The following is a 19,398-nucleotide window of genomic DNA, read 5'->3' on the forward strand; positions in this document are numbered from 1 at the left end:
CCGAGCACAAGTATTCTGTTACTTTAGTATCAAAAGTTGGAACAATAATCGGGCTTTTGGTCAAATTGAATATATACAATGCAGTCGTACTATTGCAAGCACTTTTGAGATTTGTCGAACAGAAAGGAAAATGTTTCCTTTTTTTAGTCACTTCACACGCTATGCAAAAAACTAAGGCATTTTCAACCAATTTGGAACGATTTTAAGACGGATTAAATCTCCGCTTACGCGTTAATAGCGCAAAATATATCGCGCGTTAATTGTCCCAAATTGGTCAAAATGGCAATCCTTAAACCCCCGTCCTTAAAATCCCGTCAAAAATGGCTAGTTAAAAAGTCGAAAATTGTCTGAAGAAAAAAAAACCCACCCGAGCACAAGTATGTTGTTACTTGTTTAAACCCACCCGAGTCCTAAGTTGTTGTTCCGGCTTTCGGTACGAAAATAACGGAATATTTGTGGTCGGGGTGGGTTTTTTTTTCTTCAGACAAATTTTGACTTTTTAACTAGCCATTTTGACCGAACTTTACATCATTCAAAAACTATTGTCGTCTTGAGCTTAAATTTGAAATTTTTTCCACCTGTGATCACTTTTCGTAATGTTATGGGGGTTTAAAGATTGCCATTTTGGCCAAACTGGGATAATTAACGCGCGATATACAGTGCTGATTTAAATTATCCGGACAAAACGAACAAAACTTGAATTTTCAAACGCGTTTTTCTCAAATTGGGTTAACATTAGACAAAAAGTGAAGAGAACAAAAGTTGACTAGAATTTTATCAAAATTAATATAGTGCTATGTTTTTTCCGAAATTCTCAACCAAAATTTTAACCCAAAAATGGGTCAGTTTGGCTTTTTTCAATTAATCAAGAATTACACTGAAACCACTTCGTTAATTTATAAAAAAACTACATTAAAAGAAGCCTCCTACATAGCCCAACAAACTTTAAGAAGGGTTAAACCTCCAAAAACCAGTATAAGACAAAAAGTTTTTTCTTGATAGTCAATAAATGTGATTTTTACTAAATAAAACCCACAATCTCTGTTTAAAAACAAATTTTAAACAATTTGCGCAAACTTTCGGAGATTTAACCCTTCTTAAACTTTGTTGGGCTGTGTATGAGACTTCTTGTGATGTAGTTTTTTCATAAATTGACATAGTGGTTTCAGTGTAATTCTTGATTAATCGAAAAAAGCCAAATTGACCCATTTTTGGGGTAAAATTTTGGTTGAGAATTTCGGAGAAAAAATAGCACCAATTCAATTTTGATAAAATTTTGAGCAGTTTTTGTTCTCTTCATTTTTTGTCTAATCTTAACCCAATTTGAGAAAAACGCGTTTGAAAATTCAAGTTTTGTTCGTTTTGTCCGGATAATTTAAATCAGCACTGTATTTCGCGCTATTACTGCGTAAGCGGAGATTTAATCCAGCTTAGAAGTTGTTCCAAATTGGTTCAAGGAAGCTTATTTACCATAATTGATTAGTTAATGGGAGCGAAATCTATTTCTTTGTTTTTTATATGGCGTTTGGGGAGATGATTTTCATAGAAAAAACTTCAAATTATAGAAAAAAATTGGTTCATTTTGTTTTATTGAATTTATAATGTTAATGATATTTATGTAATTACTGCTCCATAAACCCTAAAAGGCAGTCCCAACATTCAGGACTTGGCCGAAAAATTATATTCGGCCTTGAATGTTCAGATGTCTTTGCGGCGCCAGGTAAGCTGTAAGCAGCCAAGTCTAACACGTTTCTTAATGGCGGCAATTTACGCTATTGCGAGCATTAATAGACCTATTCGTGAAACCTTGTTTTCATATTTAGCCTGGAGAATAGAACCAATTGGTTATCATTATCAGAGTACTCGTACATTGGTAAATTCGTTGTACGACAGTAACTTTAAAAATATTTTTCAGAAACCGATAATTATGTATACCGCACCTTATATATCTTTAATTTTATTTCAGTTTTAGTTACAAAATGGGGCTATTGTTTAGTAGATCCGACCAAGTCAACAACCCCCGCCCAAAAAAAAGATCTTAGTGGAGAGGGTTTTTTTTATTTTGTTTTAAGTTCAAATTTTCAACCAATCAAATTCGAAGATTTTACAGGCGACAATAAGCCATTTCAGTGCAATTTTAAAATCGAGTGGAATGGAAAGGTGTTAACATGGTCTAACTGGGAGGAAAAAGAGGGGGAGGGGGCGGGAGGATATTAAATTGTTTTCATCTGGGCAATCCCGATCGATTTTTGGCTTCTCGCACCTTTGGGTTAGTTGAACTGACCTGTCTACAGCTAGCAGAAGTAGGTGTAGATAACTGTTGAGAACAAACACCTGCGGCATAGCAGTGACTAAGCTGAACCAGCCGACATAGAGGGGCCGCAGAAACGTTTCGGCCACTTGAAACAGCGCCAGAAGAGAATCGGAAATAGCCAGACTCACAATCACACGGTTGCGCGGAGTGCGGAGCTCCTGAAACAGCCGAGTGCTCATTGAGCCGATTGAAACATCAAAAAAACATATTATCATCGAGAGAACAAATTTTAAATTTTCCAAGCAGTTTTCCAGCATCTCGATTTTATTTCACTGGTAAAATGAAGCATTTCTCCCACAACTTGATAAAAGGGAAGATATCGCTAACATGTTTGCAAATTCGAATATAACAGAAACTGGGTTACAGGCGTTTGTTTTGAATGTGCCTAGATGTACGATGCCCAATGTGGCGTGCTCGGAAATCTTTCTAGGGGAAGGAGGAGGAGGAGGGGGGGTGCTTTGTGAGTTGTCGGGTTGTCGACAAAATTTTGGAAAAACTTTTTTCTATTTTTTGTTCCAACAGTTTTGATTGATTTTGAGGGTCCCCCTTAAAATGCCCACAGAAAAAATTATGAGGTTGATACACTAGAAATTGGTGTCAAAAAGAGGGTACCAAAGGGAGACTATGGGCACTTTCTCTCCCCTCCCCTTGCAAATTTTTACAATTAAATTCATTAGTCACGTTGTCCAATTGTTATGAAAGTTGACATGCAGACTAATTATATGCACATAATTTTCACTTTAAGGGACTTGTGTCTAAAGTTTTTTTGTCCTCCGGATCTGAGGGAAAGATACAGCATTGAACTAAGCTTTTCACCTGCTTCTTCAGGGCGCATACCGTTAACACTTTTTCTTTTTGACTTAAGTGCGGTTGCTTCCTCATCACCATGTCGTCTCTAATCTCAAACTACGTATGCATTTGCCCAAAGATTTTACACTTTCTTCTATTATTAAAGATTTCACAGTTTTCTTCTATTATTTTTATTTCTGTTTGAGAATAACTCTGTCCTCGAAATTTTCAAGGTATATGGTCAAAGATATTAATTTTTTCAAAAAATTTCGACAGCTAAAACCCCAAAAGTGCGAGTTTAAAGTTATGTTCATATCTTCTTGTCAAAATACTGCAACAGAGGCTGGCTTCAAACGACATTAAAATGTGTGTTACCTAAAAAAAGATAAAACTAATCACTTATTTTATCATAAATTATCAGTTTTTTTGTTTATTGGACATTTTCACGTAACTTGCAACCATTTTGATTGAACTCGGTCTTGTGATTTGTTTTCTATTTGATTTTTTTACAGTTTTGACATAAATTGTTTTGCCAAAAATTACTGCAGAGGAAAATTCTGACCGTAGTTTTGACAGATATAGTTCAAAATTTAACAGCAAGCCTAATTATGTTTAAGTTAACTCTGCAGAAGTTTTTGGCATGTCAAATTATCCTCTTTGTTGTTGTTGTGATGGGCTGAAAAATACGCCAAATTAACTATGGTGGGACAGGATTTAGGATTAGTTTTTTTCCGTGAGATGTTTATTGGCCAATTTGCGCTGGTCGTTTTGCTGGCCAGGTTTTAGATATTTTCTTTATTTCTTAAGTATAAAACAAAGAGATGATGCTTTAGTTTTCTTATCTGTAGTTTCTATGTGGTGGTAGTGAGTTGACCACCTAAGATAGAGGACGTTATAGCTTATTATTATTAATGTTAGAGATCATTTGAATAACACAAATTAAAGACCTGTCAATCACGTTGATTGTTCTAACAACTTGATGGTGCTAAAGACTGAAACTCACTCTGTGTTAACTATTGAGAGATTATAGTTATCTTCTATTCTTTGATCCATACTTACTTATTAAACTTTACTATTAATTCAACTGTATTATTAATCTAGTTTTCAGATAAGATTTAGGGATTATCACATGGCGCAGCCAGCAGTTTCTTCTTCTGAAGACAGGACGGAACTGCTAGGTGTCCCTTCATTTTGGGGTAAACCGTCAGCCGAACCTCCTTATCCTTGGGAGGTGTGGATAGGCCAATTTTTCCTCGCCGTATCTTTCAAAGAAAATTGTGACCCGAATATTCTACTTACAGATCCGGCAGAAGTACACGACGACCCCCATCAAGACCTGAACAAATTCCAAATTCAGAAACGGCAGAAGAAGCGGACAGTAGAACAGCAAGAAATGAAGCGGCAATCAGGAGAACAAACGAAGCGAACGAAGAACAAAGAAAGAAGGGACCCAAAATAAGTCCAAATGTGTATTTTCACGAAGCAGATGCAAGGATTAAGTCAAGGTTATTCTTCGCCTTGGGAAACGAAGGGAAGAAAAGATTCCTTCAACAACATGCACATACCAACCTAAACACAGTAAAATTCAAATTTTTCCATGATGCTTGCGAACAACTATTCAAACGGGAAAAGAACTATATCATAGAAAGGATGCAAATCTACAACGCACCGCACGGGGACAGGGAAAGCCTCGAATCATTTTACCTCCGCCTAGCAGGACAAGCTTCAAAATGTGGATGGACAGAGGAGATAGAGAAGGAAGTCATTCGCGACATCTTTATTGCAAAAATGAGATTCTCTGACATACAAAGAGAACTTTGCATTAGACCAGGAGCCACAGTAGATGATACTCTCAAATCGGCATTACTTCAGGAGAAGGGATACGTGACAGCGAGCACTCTCCAAAAGCAGAACCCATCTATAACGAGCAATTCAGCGAACTTCACAAACTCATCTAACCAGTTTTGGGTCAAACAAGAACCACTGATGTCCATCCAGTCGAAAAACAATGTCCAAAACAGAAGGAATAGAGGGCTAGCGAAAGGAAATTTCAAACCCAAAAATCAGCAAGACCAGTCGAACACTCAATCTAAACCATGCTAATTCTGTGGAAGAAGATTCACACCCGAACACAAATCTAAATGCCAAGCCAGAGAAGCAACATGTATAAACTGTGGGAAAAAGGGACATTTTGCGAAATGCTGCAACAGTAATCAAGTGGCCAATGTCGAACAACCAGATCCAGACGAAGAAGAGGACTGTAACTTCATAGACTCAGACAGCGAAGAGAACTACTCAGTCCTAAAAGTTTCGGTAGCATCACTACAAACGGAAACAGTCAAGAATCTAGAAGTAATCAACTCTGCAACGGGGAAAACTAAGTGTCTAAGAACAACGCTAAAATCAAGAGGCTCTTTATTTAGCGCCACCGTCGACACTGGAAGCCCAGCATCATTTGTAAACAAACGTACAGCTGAAACTCTATTACAGAAAGAGCCCAACGCAAAGATCATATCACTAGATAAGAATCCGTTATCCACAACGTACGTAGATTACAACCACAAATCGATAAAACTCTTCTAAATACTAGAAAATGACGTTTACTCAAATGAATGGAGACTACAAGGAGCGAAATTCTTAATTTCCGAGAGTAGAACCAGATGTTTATTGGACTTAGACATCCAACCAGACCTGGGAATAGTAACAACTCAACTAAAACCACCCAAAAATTCAATAAATGCAATTTCAGAAGAGCAAGAAAATGAATCAGTCGAATCGACCTTTTGGAGGAACAAATTCACTAAGAAATACAATGACGTATTCCATAGATTGGGACGCTCAAAGAACCACAAGGTATTCACGTCATTTAAATCACCATTGATCCCAATTCAGGAAAAAGGCAGAAGAGTGCCAATCCATATTCAAACCAAAGTGGGAGCGGAAATTAAGAAACTCATAAAAGAAGGCCACATAAATGCACAAGTGATCACTTTGTAGCTCCAGTAGTCATAACAGCAAAAAAGGACGGCACGGTGAAACTAGCAATGGACGCAAAACCAATGAACTCACAGATCTTCAAAAATAAATTTCAGATGCCAAATTTATTAGAACTAGTCTACTCAGCAGCCGAAATAATTACAACCAAGACAGAGGGCGCAGTCTGGTTTACGTCATTAGATCTAAAATACGCATTCAGTCAACTCCCATTAGACAAATCCGTGAGCAAACACTGCAACTTCAGCATCGTATGCGGGGAATTTACTGGAACGTTCAGATTCAAAACCGGATTTTATGGACTAACAGACATGCCAAAGGAATTCCAGAAGGCAATGGACAACACAATCCAAGGATTTCAAGGAGTCTTCTGTTTCTTAGATGACATACTAATAGTATCAAAAGGTTCAGTCACAGAACACAATGAAATAGTTGACAAAGTCCTGCCAAGGTTAGACAAAAAAGGATTTGGGTTAAAACTCAGCAAATGCGAATTTTCAAAAACAAAATTAATCTGGCTGGGATTCGAGATAGATGAGACAGGAGTGAGACCAAAACACTCGAAGATAGAAGCAGTAATGGCATTACAACCACCAAAATCTCTGAAACAACTGAGATCATTCCTGGGTATTTTAAATCACATGTCCAGATTCATACCCAATCTCCAACAACACACCGAACCATTACGCCCATAATTGAAAGCGGATATCAAAGAAAAATTCATTTACTGACGAGCTCGAACTACTAGCGGTGGTATGGTCATGTGAATTCTTCAGAAACTATTTATTGGGAAACCAATTCCAAATATTAACCGACCACAAGGCCATAGTACAGCATTAACAGAAAACCGGGGCATTAAAACATATCAATCCAGACTGACAAGATGGGCAGACAGAATGCTACCATTCGAACATACAATTTCTCACATCGCAGGAGCTAAAATAGGAATGGCAGATTAATTATCAAGAAGCCCTAAATTTGAGGAACCACCTACATCAAAATACGACGAACAATTTGTAGTCAAAGCCATCGAAAACTTTGATGAGGCATGTAGGGTGATTAACACTCCAGCGCCGACAAAAAAAATTGAAAAAATTCAATTAGTCAAGGCCCACCTAGAGGAAAACAGGATAATTCCAAAGAAATTTACACTAATTGGGAGGGAGAACGTAGGAGAACACCCAATTTCCGAAGCACCGCAAGGGGGCGTCGATATCTCGTACAAAGAATTTATCAAAGCAGATCCTCGATGCAGAACCGCAAAAAGTAACAAAACATCCGATTCGGAAGGAGCAAGTATCAACCAATCAGAATCAGATATGCAAATGTTCACACACCCGCAAGAGGGCGCATCGTCATGCGGAACTGACACTATCCAATCAGATCAATATATGCAAATTCACATCCCTCAAGTACAGATCAGAAATTTATGCGGCAAAAACAATAACCAATCAAAACAAGATATGCAAATGCACAACTCACCGCGAGAGGGCGGAAAGCCATGCGGTGAAAATTGTAACCAATCAGATTCGTCAAATTTTAATTTATTCTAAACTACGCCATATCTAACCAATTCACCACGAGAGGGCGTCGTAACAAAATCCAACCAATCAGAAGCAATGGAGTTATATTCAGCCAAAAATATACAAATTTCATTGTCCCCGACCTTAAACTTAAACATCAACAGCTCAAATAAATTCATAATCAACTCAACAAAACAAAATTTTCAGAGGAAAATGAGTAAATTCATCCTGCCATCCATAAAACAGACGATAAACCCGATTGAGGAAAGAAATAGAGCAGAAACAAGACAGACAGTGGAGATAATAACCGAGAGCAGGAAAAGGAAAAGGATCAATATCGTAAACAAGAACAAGATGCACTACGCCCGAATGCTGGCAAACTTCAGAACGAACAGAATGAAAAGGACAGTGAGGGTCAACATGATAGCAGATAAAGTTGGAAAGAAGAAAGAACAAGAAGCTCCAGTGAACACAAACAAGAAATCATTCACCACAGGCCTCCATAACAGACTCGATGCGGATCTATTGGGGGAACTCACGACGGAAGACAGCCAGTTAGGCCAACTAAGGAAACACATCCTAGCGAAGGATAAAGAAGGATTCTTGAGATTGGGCAGCTACATGGCAAACTTTTGGGACGACGCCTCAGTAATCAACGACTGCATCATTATTGACAATAGAGTGGCAATACCAACTTGTCTGAGGAAAGCAGTAATGGCCCGATTGCACAGAACACACCCAGGGCAAGAGGCAATGGTGGACGCGGCACAATATCTGTGGTGGCCGAAAATGCATAGGGAGATCATTGATTCATGCCAAACCTGCAGATCATGTTCAGCGTATGGTAAAAACCTTAAAACGTCTAAAACATTCAATTCGGCAGAACCCTTACCAGAATTATCAGAGGTGAACGAGGAATTACAAATAGACCTTGCTGGCCCAATGTTCGATTCTAAGGGAAAGAAACTATTCATATTAGTCGCTATTCATTGATTTTCAAAATACCCTTCCGCCATGATCACCAGGAAGTCGGGGAGCGGAAAAATATTCAAATTCTTTAAAAAAACTGCATACACCAATATACCAGACCAAAGAATTTAAGGACAGATCAATATTCGGGATTCAAAAAAGCGAAAGTAGCAGAATTTTTTAAATCGAAGGGAATAAATCAAAGCTTTTGCCCAGTAGGAGACCACCGGGGTGTGGATTAGTAGAAAGATGTGTTCAAACCATAAAAAGAAAACTAGGCACAATGCAATTGGACCCAAATTTTGAGGATATACAGACGGCAGTCAAGCCAATTTTGGAAGATATTCGAGTATCACGTCACAGCATCCTTAAGAAGTCACCTTTCGAACTTCATTTTGGACGGAAACCGAATACGGAATGGTCTAATTTCAGGGATAAACTAAAATGTTCATTAAATCTAGCTCAACAGAGACTGGAGAGATCACTATTAAAGCCGGAGGAGATGCGAGAATCGGCGGACTCAAGGACTAGATTAAAGGTGGTGAAGAAAAGGATGGAAAGCAGAGACGTGTCACCAAAAATGAAGAGGACTGGAGAAGAACCAGAGAGTATCAGGGCATTGGAAAATCTGGTTAAGGCAGCATCGGACTGGAAATTGCACATGAGACATCTTTCACACAAGGAGGGATCTGAGGCACTGAGAAAACTGACTGAAAGAAACCCATTATCAGCAGCAATCCTCAGAAGCCACTTGAATCAAGGAACTCTAAGATTTAGAGTAGAACCGGAGGTGCCAGAGCACAGGACGAAAACAAGTAATCTAGAATTCAATCTTATTCACTATCCGGAGAAAGTAGTGGTATACCGGAAAATATTAGACAGGAAATCGGGACGTCCTTTATTCAAGCGGTTTAATGGGAAAATTGTTAAAGTCACTAAGAATACTTACATTACCAATAATGGGAAAGTAATTAGAAAAAACCACATATCAATTAAACCGAAATTCAAGTCAGTATATTGTTCAGTTTTAGGAAAGAAGACACCAGCCGCAAGCACGCCGAGGAAATCATTACATCAGTGCAGCTCAAGTGGACCAAATAGACCGGTTCATATCCTGCCGAGACCAGACGTCTCACCGGTTTCAACGTCAACAGAAAATTCAGACTATTCGAGAAACTGGATAGACTACATGCGAAGACGATGAAACTATATTCCACGCTGACGAAGACAGCGAGAAAGAACCCGCCAACGTTAGCTTCCAGATATGTAGCATCGCCAAATGTACTTAAAGAAGTACCGAGTGGAGGAGTAATAGACCTAACCATGTCATCAAGCAGCTCCCCAGACACGAGGTGCAAGTACTACAATCAGCAGAAAATAGATTAGAGGCACAGTCGACAGAAGAATGTCCAATCTCCATAATACCAGCCGGAACAAAAGAAATGCAAATTGAGAATCAATCGAAAGAAAGCATAAACTGTCCAATTCCCTCAGTACCGACAACAGAGAAGGAGAAGTCGCAAGACAATATGGAGGGGACCCAGAGTAAGACGGCAACAGAGAAGTCAAATACTTCACAGAACGAGGAAGAAAAATTAGACGGAAAGATGGGAATAACATCAGAAACGACGGAAAAGAAATCGGAGGAAGACAAATCAGCAGATAGAAGGAAACCAGAGAAGAAAAGGGAGAAAAGAAACGGAGAAGGCGATAACGATTAACAGGTGTCGAACAACTCAAGGTCGTCGGGCAGAAGCAAGCGGCAGACACAATTCTTTGGAAGCCCATTAAAACATTCGGTCAAAAACGTAGAAGAGAAACAAGGGTCACAAACTATTCCAATTTCGCCAGGGGAAATTCCGTTATCATCAGAAGATACAAGGTCACTATCACCGAGAAGGAAACTTAGGAGACCAACATTCTCGACTAGTAAAATGGTTCTACAAGGAAAGAAAACTTAATCCCAAAAACTTTTAAACTCATTGACTGAATTTTGTTTATTGTGATCTTGTAAGAGAATTTCAAACGTTGTTGAAATTTTCTAGAGGGGGAAATGTGGTGGTAGTGAGTAGACCACCTAAGATAGAGGACGTTATAACTTATTATTATTAATGTTAGAGATCATTTGAATAACACTAAATAAAGACCTGTCAATCACGTTGATTGTTCTAACAACTTGATGGTGCTAAAGACTGAAACTCACTCTGTGTTAACTATTGAGAGATTATAAATATCTTCTATTCTATGATCCATACTTGCTTATTAAACTTTACTATTAATTCAACTGTATTATTAGTCTAGTTTTCAGATAAGATTTAGGGATTATCACATTCTAAAGTTTCTGAAACAAATGAATGTTAACTTTGATCGCATATGAGTTTCGAAAGCATTAAACATGAATTTCAATTTGTGTTTTCAAGCGTGAGTTATGACAAATACCAGTTTTGATAACTTCAGCAAAAAAATAATGGCTCGATAGACTCTAAGGTACTTTGTGTACAGTTTTTGAAAAAATATTTGATTTTATTTCATAGAAAAACAGGTATGTGATGTCCTTAAAATTGAAAAGTTTGATCAATGTTTTCAGAATAATTCTGGAATTCGTTGATATGTTTTATGAAAATATGAAAACAATCACTTGCTAATCATAGTCTGAAGTAACCATCAATCAATCAGCTTCGCATCATAAGCCTTACATTTCTTTTTTTCCCGAGGATAAAATTTCCTAATTGTATGCTGTATTTAAACTTTTCATGTGAAGTCTAGCTACATTTAATTACCCGAAATTATTTACCCAATTTTAAAAAAAATCCGGGTCCAAGTCGGAAAAGTTTCATGAATTAAAAAAATGGCATATTTAAAAGAAGCGAGCTGCCAGTCTATTGGTAATTACATATTATTTTGAAATTCTGACTATGAGACTTTTCATGTAAGGTTGAATTTAAACAACAATGTTTCTCTTTGAATAGTTTTGCAATGAATGGACCAGGATAACCTGAACTGAAAAACAATTGCCGCCTAATTCAAACCCGAGCTATTTTCATTCCGGACGCACAATAAAAGTGCGTTAATCATAGTTTGAAGTGTTCTTCAATCCATCAGCTTAAAATTGATGGACATCTTTCTCTTTCAAATTAAATCGTTTGGAATACTTTGTCTAATGCGCTCCCCCAATTGTGAATAGAGTTAGGTTTAGAGATTAATTGGACCGAGTAGCTCAGCTTTCATGCTTTTCTGTGAAAAAGTTATTATCGTCTAATCAAATTAACGCCTTTAAAAAGTCCGAAAAAAACAATCAACAAAAAAATAGAAAAACAAAGAAAGTGTAGAAAACCGACGAAAAGGATTGTTTCTGAACATTTCTTAACTACACTGATGAAAAAAGTCGCATAATAATTGAAACAGCTCAAGTGTATATGAATTGACAATAAAAGCGGGACTGAATTTTAAGACCTGATCATTTAAAAACCAGGCGCTCATTATTTGACAAGAACTATTTTTCCCCGTGATAAAGTCGTAGGAGGAAGGGCCAAATAAAAAAAGAAATTAAAAAACTCTTTAAACTTAAAAAGAAACGAGAGGACAAAAAAGGCTCTCGGGTTCTGTGATACAACGCTACTGATGAGTGAACCGGGTGGCATCTTCAGTGCCTCGTTCTGTTCGAATAACTAATTTTATCACTTTTTCTTTTTAGTTTTACTCTTTGCCATTTTTTTTGCCAAAACGGACAAACTTTTCTTGAAGAGTTAATTTTCCAAATTAAAAAAAAATTCAGGCATATTTTCAATTTTTTATCGCTACTTCAAAAGCATTTTATTGAAAACATTGTAAACATCAAAATGTTTTTTCTATAGAAACGGCGGCAACACAAAACCAGAAGCACCGACTATCGTGGACTTTGACCAAAAACTTTTAACAAAATACCACCCGTCAACGAAGAGTAGATGCCAAAAAAACAGCCGGTATTTGTCGCGGACCCGAATTCATCGGTGAATTTACATCGACAATCGGCTTTCGCTTTGTAGTTAAATCCTAAGACACTAGACACATACTAGCTGCATTATTTTTTGCTTTTTTTTCTTAAAAACCAGCAAGTTTTTGCTGCAAAATACAATTCATACAATTCATGCAAGAGTGCTATTTTACTACAAAAAAAAATTGACCGTTTATTTGCATCAAAATACATCAATAATGAACGTTCATTTTCATCGAAAATACATCAACAAAAACCTACTATTTACATTGAAAAAACAGTAAAATAACTGATACAATTATGCTAGTTAGAAAAATAAAACAAGGATAGCCGGTTATTGCGCAAGTAGAAAAGAAAGTTCCGACCACAGTCTTAGACAAAACACAAAAACCTTTTTTTTTACAAATTGGTGTCGTTTTTTTCTGCAGAAATTAGACATATTTGAGTCAAGTAAAATAAAAAAAGGTCTATTGGAAAATAGTTTTTAAAGAAACATGACAAGAAAAACAAAAAAAAATTTCAAAAAAAATGTTCAGAAATTGTTTCAATTTTTTTTGCAAAAAGTTTTTATTCCTAAAATTTTGCTTAAAAACTTCAGAAAATACCTTTACTTGATTAAAACTAAGCTTTCAGGGCTAAAATTAAGCTTGTATAAGCTTTTGTAAGCATATACGGTCACCTTATTAGCTCAAAATTAGAATTTTTTGATGTCGTGTGAATTACGACTGAAAGGGCTTCAAAATGATATATCACTCAACTCAGTCCAATAATTATTTGTGGTACATGATTCTGCGTGGAAAACAAAAAAAAAACAAGTGATCAGATAATGTAAAAAGCGAAGATGGCATCAACTTCCAGACAAAGTATAGAGTATCTTAAAGTGCTAAAATCTCCAGGAAACAAGATGTCTTTAATGAGAAATTTTATTTTGTGTTCGGATTTTTAGCTTGTATGTAAGAAATTACATGTAAAATCAGGGCTTTTGTAAAATCCAATAAGGCTTTCGCAAAGGCTTTCGCAAAGGCTTTCGCAAAGGCTTTCGCAAAATGGCAATTTGAACCCCCTATAACTTAACGAAAAAATATCACAAACAAGAAAAAGTTTTGTCTAGAGAATTGTTAAGCATTTAGTTGAAGTAAACAATAGGGAGTCCATAAGTATCCTCAATAGACAACCAAGATGACAGTTTGTCTTCATAATCGAAGAAAAAATCGAACAACAGGTAACCAATTTTATATTAAAACATGCCAACAACTTTGTGTGCGTTGAAATTCGCATCTCAATAAATGAAAAAAAAAATCAATTATAATGGAATTTTATTGATATTTTCTTTGAAAGTGAACAAGATTCGATTATAAATGATTTGCAATGGATTTTGAAGCTTCTTTGAAGAACAGTAAACAATCCACTTTAGATGATCAAGATTGATTAGTTTTCAATTGTATAGACGCTGAAAAGAAACTCATTTTTATTCATTCTTATCCAGAGAATTCCAGTGCCCGTTGAATAGAAAAACTATCCAGTACAACCAGTTTTCGTTTTTAAAATAATGAGATTGATGGCCGGAATGTTCCGGATAGCGGTAGTATCATGAAATCTGATTGACTAATGTGTAATTGAACTCTTTTCAAAAATTTCAAATTTTTAAGCTATTTTATCTTTATGCTACAGTTACGGTCTCCATTGGTGAGTTAGAAATCACACGATCCTGGAGCATCAAAATCGCAAGAAACTAAAAGATGACTATGAGAAAAATACTTAGATAAATATTTTTGATTTCCCATGCCCAAAAAACATAGGTGATTGAGCTGCTAAGTGTTTAATCTCTGATAGCAATGTTTTTTCCGGATTAACCTTATATGAAAACAAAAAAAGAATAAAAACAGTAGATAAAATGTTCTTGAAACCTTGGTTTGCTCAGAAATTCAATTTGGCTGGTACTTCTGAGAATTGAATTGACCTGGTCCACAACGATAGTCTTTGCAAATATCATTTTTTTTTATGCCACTCAACGTCTATTGAAACAAAATAACTAGTAGGAAACTACTAGGAGGAAATCCGTTCAAGTATAATTATGACACCTGAAGCAAAATGCACTGAAAACAAGCAAAAAAAATTAATTGCCAAACCAAAAGAAAATTAGGAAAACCACCGGAATTAGGCCAGAAATTTGTAAGAAAACTTAGGTAATTGTAAAACTTAAAAGATATCATAGAACTTTATATTGAGAATTTTTCATACTTCAATTTTATAACATTTTCATTTCATATTTAAGCAATTTCATGAATCGAATTAGAGAGTATTATTCAAAGTAAAAAAACTTTATTATGAAACGAAAACTACTGATTTGAAAAAACTTTTTGAAAAATTTTTATTTTGAAATAATAAATAGACCATACATACAGTAAAACGTATCTACAGTGAATTTTATGTTTTACTCATAATCTGGATATTTTTAGAACGCAACGATGTGATCAATTTTGAGTTTCATGAAAGCCCCAAATACAAAAAACTTTTTCAAAGATTATTCTGTTTGTTTTCGCTTTTGTTCAAAAAGCCTATCATTTTTGTCCGGGCAATCATTTTGGAACATCGCGTCTTTTCATTTTGAAAGTTCACAATTAACTACCCGGCTTGACCTCTACACAAGAAAATTGCTAGTCATACAATTTCACAAATAGAGCTAATGAAAAAAAAAAACAGTAGTCACTCAATTTCATACAATGAAAATTGCATGACTGAACATTGTCTTCAAGTATATCATTTTCTTCTACTTCAGCAACCCGGGTAAAAACTTACCCCCTAATTGAACTGGAAATTAGTAGAGTCTACAATGAGAGGAACTGATGAAACAAAAGCCGACAGACATTGAGTCGAAACATCTAAGATCAAAACACTATGCGCAATGACAACCATATGATTGTTAAGCTCCTATAGTTGCAAGCGTGTACCATACAATTCAAAAAGTCATCACCATGATGTTGTTGCAAATCTTTTCTTTAAAAGTTTTAGATTCCCTCTCTTATTCCAGCATTTACATTTTTTCCTATTCAACTTTTTTTTTACTCTTTATGAAAAATTTTTCAAAGTACTGATGCAAACAAAAAATGTTTGAATGATCTGAAAACAAAATATTTGCGTGCTCGTATTATCCTTTCAAAGACTTCTATATTGTTTTTATTCGACATTTATCATCTTTTTAGTGTATTTGTCTTGTGAAAATTATAAAAATACCAGTTTTTTTTTATTGTAAAGACCACTAAACAATGGAGTATAAGCCATTAACAATCTGGAAGACGTCAAGAACTGAGCAGAACAACTGCAAATATCCGGAGCCAGCCAGAAAATATCCTGAGGGAGCAACCCGAAAATGACACCTCATAAAACCCCACAATATTACCCAGTATACAAAACGTGACATAATTTTGCCGATGAATTGCAGATGGGAAAATTAATTTCAGCATATCCTAAAAGAGAAACAAAGGGCGGTGCTTCGAATCTCTGAGGAAGCACCGCCCTTTGTTTCTCTTTTAGGATATGCTTTTTTGACTAATCGGCGAAGAAGTTTCGAAGAAGTTGTCCCTTTAGATTTTAGCGCAAATTGAAAAAAAATCTGCAGTCAATTTTGTAATGTGTTATGAGGATTTAAAACAGCTCTTTTCTATATTTTTGTTTACTTGTAGCGTTCCTGGTAATTTAATTAGGCTGAAAAATTATTCCAAAGAGAATTCATAAAAATTAATCTGACTGATCGGAATATATGTTATTAGGCAAAAATTTTAGTTTTCAATTGACAACGTCTATTATGTAGACAATTGAGCACATGAATTTTAACAATTTTGAGTTTTCAGAACGTTCAAGAGCCCTTTATTCTTTTCTATAGTCAAAAACTTTGGAAACATTCAAGGTCAGAGGTCAGTGAGAAACATGGAAGAAGAGCGTTGTTTTTTCCTTTTTTTTCGAACACTATGTAATTTAATCTTGTAGTTCCGACTTTCGAAGAAAACGGAATATTTATGCTCGGTGTGGTTTTTTCCTTCAGTCAATTTTCACCGATCGAAATAAAAATTTTCAACAATTTTTTTAACCCCATTCAAGATATTGACTTCATGAGTTCAACTCTAAAAAGATATTTCACCTCCGATTATTTTTTGTAGAGTTCTGGGGGTTTGAAAATTGCCAAATTTGCCAAGTTCTGAACTAAATTATGCGCACATTGATGCGTTTATTCATAATGCGGAGAGCGTAGACAATTTTCAACCTTTTAACTAGCCATTTTGACGGAATTTTTTTTAAATTTCATTCAAAATTTATTGTTGTCCTTAGCTTAGTTTTGGGAAGATTTAAGAGTTTGTATCGAGATAAATTAATAAAAGAAGTTGTAAATCATTTGAATAAACACTTCTTAAACAGAAAAATCAAAATATTATCTTAAAATCAGTGAAAAACTATTTCACCAGCTACTAACTTCGCAAAATCTTCGGGGTAAACAGTTATTTCAAATTGGTAACTTTAAAATTTTATTTTCCACATATTTACTTCAAAACATTATGTTCACAAGCTTCACTACCCTTTAAAATGGACATTTATTGCCCTAACCATAGTTAAATTTTTGTTCTGATTTTGAAAAAAAACAGAAACATCATTTGTGTTTAATTGCTTTTTCCCACAGATTAAATCAATTTTTTATCTACCCATTTTTGAAAAAATTTATGGATGTTTCTATTTCATTCCCCGCAACACTTGCAATTTTTCACGAGCTCACGTTTTTCTTATTGACGGTGTGTTAATTGGTAAGCGTAAAGTTATGTGTTTTGGTAGTAATTGCTCCTGTAAAGTGCATCGTTACATCAAAAAAAAGTGGTAAATTTAGGGCGTGGAGAAAAAAAATTAAAATCAATACCCTTTTTTCTTACAGTTTTTCTGTAATATGGTCAATTCAGGGTAATTAAAGTTAAGCAGCTCTATCGCGCTATTAACTGATTAACAGCCAAGCAATTCAACTCAACATTTATCTATATTTGATTTGAATCTCACTACTTGGTTTTTCATTAGAAATGAATTGAGATAAATTCCTTTATCAGAATACACACTAATGGGCAAAAAAACTTTTTATTTGACAATGCGTATCGATGAGAAAGTTGAACAAAGATAATTGAAAAAAAATTCAAAATGTTTTTTTTTGCCAAAAATTATCGACTATTGAAGATCAGAGGTCAGTGAGACAAACAAAAAAGAGAACAAAGCACTGCTTAATTAAATTTGCTGTTAGCTTTCTTGTATAATTTTTATTAGAACAAAACTTGGTGATTATCAAGTACTTCAATTTGGTCACTTTGAAGTTTTAATGTCCATATATTTGTTTTATAAAGTATATTATTAAGCTAAGCAGCTCGAGGCCTGACCCGAGTTTTTTCAAGCTTATCACATGTTGAATTTTCAATTTTTTGTTGTTTCTTTTTGGCTGACTGAGTGATGTTACGATGTCAATACAAAGAAAAAATATGCTCCCATTAGGTAGCTTTATCATCATGCATTCTTTTACATTATGATAACCTAAATTTTTTCAACTTAAAAAGGGAAGCACAATAGAACCCCTGAACCGTAAGTTAGTTAACAGCCGACTTGCAGTTGTACCACACGAGCGAACTCCAAGCTGGCAACCATGTATTTGCTCATAAGCTTCACTGCGATTTACGTCGGAAAATTATCGCCCAAACTTCACTTAAAATATTGCTTCCTTTTGCATGAAAAAGCCTGAAAAAATTTTAGTGGCTTTTTGTTTAGTGGACTTTTTCTGCAGAAAACAATATACTTTTATCCAATTTTGGCAGAAATTTTATTTTTCGAAGCATCTGAAATAATTTATAGACTTTCTATCCCCCTCTCCTCCCTCTCCTCCTGCAAGTTTTTGCGAGTAATTGTTTGTCCACATTGACCGATTGTTAATAAAATTAACATGCGGAAACAATTATTGCAATTATGTTTGGTTTGCATATCTAATTTCGTAAAATTACTCGTTATATCATTAAACTATTGCAAATATGAAGTATGGGGAGATAAAAAGAGACGAAATCCATATATTGAGCAGCTCGAAATTAAAAAGATTTATCCCTCATTATCAATTTCGAATGTTTTTCATGATTAGGCTTCCAAACAGCCTAATAACAACAAATTATAGCCCCCACATTTTAACTTCAACGATAATGGGGCTATTATTTTGATATAGGGCTTTAATGGAAAACCCCAAGTTTCATCCAATTTTTCGAAACAATGCAAAATGGCCAGTAAGGCATAATTGAAAACAAGCTGCAATATCAAGCTACTAACTGTTGAAAAGCTACATTTGATACAATTCAAAAGGATTTCAAACCGATTTGAAGATAGCTACTTCGTTTTCATTAATAAAGTTGTTATTGCTCCTGTTTTTGAAGAAGTTAAGAAAATATTTGCTCGGGGTGTTTTTTTATTCAGACTAACTTAGGAATAATTTTCTCTCGGATGATCGATCCGTGGATCTTCGCGTACCCAGAAAGGGCGCGCTCACCTCTACTAGACTTTCCTGTCTGAAAGATTGACTGACTATACGCTCACTAATAGACTAACGTTACAAAAAGATCGCTGTGATACTTTGATACTGAAAGTCTAACCCGCATTATTTATGAGTGGCGAATTCTCCCGCACCACAAAATTATTGCGAATCCAGTCACGGCAGGCTACTTGGTCTTATAATTCCAAACACAATTTTCAACATTCAGCTTAAAAATTCATAGTTTGTCAATATTTAATTAATCAAAAACCATTCGAGACCAGTTTATGGACAGTAATAAGATTCA

General features: G+C 35.4%; 1 protein-coding gene across 1 annotated transcript in view; it reads right to left on the minus strand.

The window, feature by feature from the left end:
- LOC134854838 (melanocortin receptor 5-like) overlaps positions 1 to 3,202 on the minus strand; it is a 38,687-nt gene extending 35,485 nt beyond the window's left edge. Inside the window, exons 1-2 of the mRNA XM_063871197.1 lie at positions 3,131 to 3,202; positions 2,285 to 2,472 (exon numbers count right to left, since the gene is read on the minus strand). Coding sequence (XP_063727267.1) covers positions 2,285 to 2,472; positions 3,131 to 3,202 — 260 coding nt within the window. The remainder of the gene's footprint in view (positions 1 to 2,284; positions 2,473 to 3,130) is intronic.
- Between the last annotated feature and the right edge of the window lie 16,196 nt (positions 3,203 to 19,398).

The sequence above is a fragment of the Symsagittifera roscoffensis genome, chromosome 9 (assembly GCF_963678635.1).
Source record: "Symsagittifera roscoffensis chromosome 9, txSymRosc1.1, whole genome shotgun sequence".
In the NCBI taxonomy this organism is placed as follows: Eukaryota; Metazoa; Xenacoelomorpha; order Acoela; family Convolutidae; genus Symsagittifera; species Symsagittifera roscoffensis.